The sequence below is a fragment of the Pipistrellus kuhlii genome, unplaced genomic scaffold (genome assembly GCF_014108245.1).
Source record: "Pipistrellus kuhlii isolate mPipKuh1 unplaced genomic scaffold, mPipKuh1.p scaffold_m20_p_7, whole genome shotgun sequence".
In the NCBI taxonomy this organism is placed as follows: Eukaryota; Metazoa; Chordata; class Mammalia; order Chiroptera; family Vespertilionidae; genus Pipistrellus; species Pipistrellus kuhlii.
In genome coordinates this window covers 65,124,899-65,130,898 of record NW_023425573.1, presented here as the reverse complement: position 1 = coordinate 65,130,898, position 6,000 = coordinate 65,124,899, and the positions used below count along the sequence as shown (strand labels likewise).

The window sequence follows — 6,000 nt, the reverse complement described above, 5'->3', positions numbered from 1 at the left end:
GATGATGGCATGATTATCATTGAATAAATGAGTAAATTCTTGATACTGTAGGATTCACAGTTTGTCTGGTTTGTGTTGACAACTACCGTACTACCATACCGTGTACAGGTAATAAATTTCCTTTATTTTCATTGAACAATAAATGTGTACCGTATTCTTCTTCATGGAAAAATAAGACATCCCCTGAAAATAAGACCTAGCGCATCTTTGGGAGCAAAAATTAATAGAAGACACTGTCTTATTTTCGGGGAAACAGGGTAGCTAATAGCTCTCTGGTTCTTCTCTGATCGTTTATTCTAAAGAGCCTTCCTAAATCACATCACATTAATCAGTATTTGAAGAAATGCAGCAAGTGAGTTTAGAGTTCAACTGTGAAGGGACATGAAGGCATGAAGATCCACAGAAAGCAGGAAAGCGATGACAGTAATATGTCAAAACTTTCAGCTGTGAATTTAAGAAAGCTCTTTGTAGCTGGCGTGTTTACTTCTGTTTGTCCCCTTTGGCCCTGAAAACAGCCACTTACTTTCCCACTTGGATCTTACTCCTGGACAGCTGCTGACCAAACAGGAAGTGATCAGAATGTCATTTGTTTTTACAACACTCTGTGAACTTCGGGAGTTTTAAAACAGGGCTTAAAGTAACAGTGCAAAGTCCCATACAAAGACTGAAGGCTGAGTTAGTAAGGAGCGTTGCACAACAGCCTTTCCCTAGCCAGTTACATTTTTTTTTTTTTTTTTTACTACAAATGGGTGGGGGTGGGGAGAGAAAAAGGGAACTAGGAAAAGAAGGAGAGGGGAAGTTAAACCTTCCCTCCCTCCCTGTCTCCCTGTCCTCTTCAGAAAACCAAACATGGCATCTTCCATGAGGAGCTTGTTTTCAGATCACAGCAGATACGTTGAATCTTTTCGGAGGTTTCTCAACAACTCCACGGAACACCAGTGCATGCAGGAATTCCTGGACAAGAAGCTGCCAGGCATAATAGCAAGGTAACAAAAAAGGACGCTTTGTCCAGGGAACAAGCCTCCTTGCTTTCCTTTCAGCGATAGGCGGGTGGGGCCCAGCCCCGCCGGCTGGGCGAGGGGGATAAGAACCAGAACCGCCGCTGAGAGCCTTGCCGGCTCGGCTCCTTCTGCCTCCCACTGGACTCCTTTCCCTGCGATTCTTTATTTTGACTTTTGCTTTAAACATTCAAAGGATCCCATTTGTGCAGTATTTCTAGCTGCATGAAGATAAGCATTAACTATTTGAAGGCACAAATCCATGTTCATTTGGGGAAAGAGGAGATGCAAATCTTTGAGTTCATATTTTTTTCATCCCTCCTCTAAATTTTGCATTAAAAAAAAATGCCCCTAAAGGAGTCTAATATTCTTCTCATTAGAATCAAATTACAAAATACTATTTGCCCCTGAGAATTGAATGGCTGCCTCTCAGTTCTCCTAATATCCATTTAAATTCCTTTTTCTTATCCATTGTTATGGTTATCACTGCAAAAAAAAAAAAAAAATTCCTTTTAACTTAATATTAGCAACGTGGCCCAAAAGAAAAAGCATGTTCCCATTACCAGTGAACCTCACTAGCTCCTATCCTTGGAGCAGACTGCTGTTTTTGGTGATTAATGTGTTCAATTTGAGCCAGGGCTGATAAGCATTATGGGAGTAACAGATTCCATGTGCTAAAGATAATCAAATCACCTGTGGAGGGGTGGATTGCTGTAACTCACTCTGCTTCAGGAAATAATGATGGAAAACTGGGAAGAAATGACTGACTGCAGATTCAATCAGCAGCAGCAAGGGAAACTGAAATGTTATCTTTTGCTGGCTTTCTCTAGGATAGGCCTGAGATTCCCCAAGTGGTACTCTGCCTGAACAGAGAGACTTTGCTGGATGTATATGGGATCCTTTCCCTTCCTATTTTTTATGGCTTAGTTTTTAATATGTTTTAATTTTCTTAATATTTCAATTTACAGTTGACATACAATTCAAATGTGATTTTTAAAAGTAGAGTATTACATAATTTTAATAATCCAAAAGTAATAGAATAATGGTGCAAATATCAAAGCAGACAGCAAATACAAACTTCTTATCTGGACCCTAATAACAGTTTATGTTTTTGGGTCTTCTTGTTAATTTCTAAAATTGAAAGTAATGAGTTAATTTCTGAGTTCTTTTGCAGAACTAAATGTCTGTAGCTTACCCAGCCACTTGGTTTTCTTTAGCCATGGGTGTGGTTTGAAGAGGCACCATGCATGGGTATACATAATAAATGATGACCCTTCTCTTCAAGGTGTTGCAATACAATTGGAAATGTTGAATGTGGAATTTGTAAAAGATTGAAGAGCTTTCAAAGGCATAATAAGTGTTTATTATAATGGTAATACATAATTAGAAATTATCTAAATCAAAGTATCATTTATTTAAAAAATAATCCCCCAGCTACTCTGCCCAAGGTGATGTTTGGAATGAGCTTTAGCTGAAGGAACTTTAAAATTGCTGCTAAAAGTTGTTTCTAAGTTATGTAAGTACACAACATACCTGCTTTATTTTTCATTCTAAAAAAAACCTTTGAAAGTTAAATGGTTCTAAAAAGCTTACTAACAACAACAGCAAAAACAAAAAAACTAGTTCTTGCCCTACCCACTCCCAACCCTGTCACCCATTTTCCAGAGGCAACCATTTGCAACATTCTGCCAAAATCTTTTAGTTGTTTCTGATGGAATTTTCTTTCCTAATTCTAAATAATAATTGCTAATATAGGCTGTGTGTTTGTCATTAGTAGACACATGTCTAAGAGATTTACATGAATTAAATAATTTAATCCTCACACTCACCCATCAGTTAGATACCATTATTGCAATCCTATTATTACAAACATATTATTATTATTCTATTTCATAGGTGAAAAAGAGGCAGAGAAGTTAAATAACTTGCTAAAGGTAACAAATCAGTAAACTGGGATTTCATCCTGGTTGGGGAATGTCCTGCCTGCAGGCCTTATAAGGCTCTTGAAATCATTTGGTCTGACCTTGCCAAGGCATTATGGGTGAGTTAATTAAATGTTTGACCAAATATAGCAGGCTAATTTTAAAACATATATTTTTATTGATTTCAGAGAGGAAGGAAGAACGAAAGAGAGAAATATCGATGATGCAAGAGAATCATTGGTCAGTTGCCTCCTGCACATCCTTTACTGGAGATCTAGCCTGCAACCTAGGCATGACAGGGAATCAATTTGTGGCCTCCTGGTTCATGGGTTAATGCTCAACCAAGGAGCCACACCAGCCAGGCTAGCAGGCTAATTTTTAAGTTGATAATTGTGTATTGCCTGCAAATAATGTTAGGTAAATGTCCAAATGGGCCTTGACAGGAAAAAGGTTCCCCACCCATATGATCCATAGTCTCACTATGCTATCCACACATAGGAGCATTTTAAAATATTAACCAAAAACATAAATAGGAATGTGTATATATATTAAGACTCATGATTATGAGTTGGAAGATAACTAGAACTAAGAAAGGCAACTCATTCGTAAGAGTCCTTGAATCTACTTTCCAATTTAACTTTAGCCAGAGTAGACTTGTTTACATCCTAAAGCCCAACAAACATACTTTCAGTTCATGTCTCCCCTCTAATAGTTACCCCTTTTCTTTTCACTCTTTCATCCCATTTCAGCAATCTCTCTGGATCTTTTCCTCTTTATCAAGCACACTTTAAATCCCACTGTCATCTGGCTTCTTCCCTCAACCTACTTTTAAAATTGATGTCATCAAACATATTAATATTTCCAAATTCAATGGAGATTTTCCTTTTTTAAAAAAAAATTTCACTCGTACACTTTGCCACCTTTGACACTACAGATGGCTTTCTCCTTCTCTAGTACTCCTATCTATCGCTGAGCTTTGCTGCTCCCTGTCTGCTTTTTGTAGGTCCCATAATCCAGTGACTTTTAAAAGTTGGTATTACCTCATTATCCCACTACCCTCCTAAGTATTTGCAATATCCTTGGGTGATTGGAATCTACTCTTCTAGTTTTGACCATTACTTTATGACAATAATTCTCCAGAATACATCATTTATCTGATCTCTTTTTCACCCAGATTAAATAATGCATATCAAAATGTCCATTGAATTCAGATTTATCAAAACAAAATAAAACAAGCAAAAAAAGAAAAAGAAAAGCCCTGAGAACACATACGAGTAACACTGCCATCGAGCTATCATATATTCTCCAGTTTTCTTTTGGGGCACCATGCTTCACCATGTCATTGCCAAGCCTGAAACTTGGCAGTCACTGTGCAGTCAGATTGTTTCTGACCCCTTTACATCAACCTAAAGCAAGTAATAGTGTTGTTTTCCGGGCCATAAATTCCACTCTATTTCTAACACTAGAGCTATAATGTCAGGCTTTATCATCTCATATTTTGCTTGAGAGCAAAGGAGTGTCTTATTCATCTTTATCTTCTCAGGGCCTAGATTAGGCATACAATAAATGTTTGTTTGTTAGAAAGAAGTAGCAAGAAGAAAGGAAAGAAGGCAGACATAGACATAGAATGAATCACCTCCACCTTCCCCCATATACAGCAAATGCCTAATTACATTCCAAGACTCAAGGACTCACTTTTTCTTCTCTTGTTCTCCAAATCAATTCTCAAAAATGATTTTCTTACCTCTGAGATGTGTATAGTGTTTCTAAATGTTTACCAGTTCAAGATTATTAATGAATAGAACCTATATTTCTAAAGATACTAAAGGCAGCAAGATAGCTACCGAAAAAAATCGGAATCTTTCATGTTGGCCTAGCTTTTGTTCACTGTAATTTTAGACTGCTGTCTTCAACTAGACTTAATAATCAGATTTTTCCAAGCATCTAGCACATTTTTCTTAAACTACATTTTTTTTTTTCAGGATTGGAGACAAAAAATCAGAAATTAAGATTCTAAGCATTGGTGGAGGTGCAGGTATGATTAACACATTTTAAAATTTGAATTTCACTCCAAACTAATGTTGTTTGATGGTAATATTGTACTTTCTTTAGGAAACTACTTTTGGAAGAGATTAGCTTATTAAAACTTATAAGGGCAATACCGTTTCAACTAAGGTTAATGTACCCATAGATCTAAAGGGTTTATGACATCAGCCTTTGTTACTATCTGTAACGTGGATAAGATCTAGCTTTCTTTTTCATAAATGGGAAAACATAGGAAATATTTGGTTAACTTTTATCCAAAATGATTTAACTGTTCACAGAAAAGGAAAATTTCATAAGACATTTCTTAAGCTTTTCCCACTTTAAAGTGTGGTTCCTGGACTGGATGCTGGTTTGCAAACAGTCCAGGAGGAGATGAGAAGCAGAGATAAGAAGCCTGTACTGGAGTGTAAATAAATGCATCCCTCCCTTCTTTGAAAACTTGCTGTCATAGGGGAAAACTATGCTGAATGACATAATTGATTTATCCTCTTATGGGCTACTCTTTGAGTTGCACTTGGCCTAATGCATTCCCTTCCTCTGATTTTGTTCCAAATCTGCCCTCTAAGAATTCAGCACACTCCCCAACCCCCTTTTAAAAGCTTTTCATTGTATTACTACTCTCAGAGCCAGTGTCTTTACCTTAGAGGGAAATGGGGAGTCTGGAAAGATATATTGAGGTGGGCATAGTTTCTGACTCTGCCACCAATGAACTGTGGCCTTTGCTGAAACGTAGGCTTCAGTTTTCTTATCAGCAAAATGGGAAAAATGAATCATATCTCATAGACTGGTGGTGAGAATTATTTAGATAACATTTATAAAGTGGTTAGCACAATCTTACTGCTCCTATAAGGTGCAGGATGGTCCCTTTTGCAAAAACAAAAAAAAAGATTTCATTATCACACTTAGCCTCACATCAAACTCCTGAGTTGTTTGCCTTATTTTTAAGTTGCTGGTCATCTGGAGGTCTGAGTTAATATATTAACAATAGAGGCCCGGTGCACGAGATTTGTGCATGGGTAGGGTCCCTAGGCCTG

General features: G+C 37.3%; 1 protein-coding gene across 1 annotated transcript in view; it reads left to right on the top strand.

Moving 5' to 3' along the window:
• Window positions 1-714: 714 nt before the first annotated feature.
• Window positions 715-6,000, top strand: part of HNMT (histamine N-methyltransferase) — a 31,936-nt gene continuing 26,650 nt past the window's right edge. The window contains exons 1-2 of the mRNA XM_036422068.2: window positions 715-986; window positions 4,903-4,955. Of these exons, the coding sequence (XP_036277961.1) occupies window positions 850-986; window positions 4,903-4,955 (190 nt within the window). The 5' untranslated portion in view covers window positions 715-849. The remainder of the gene's footprint in view (window positions 987-4,902; window positions 4,956-6,000) is intronic.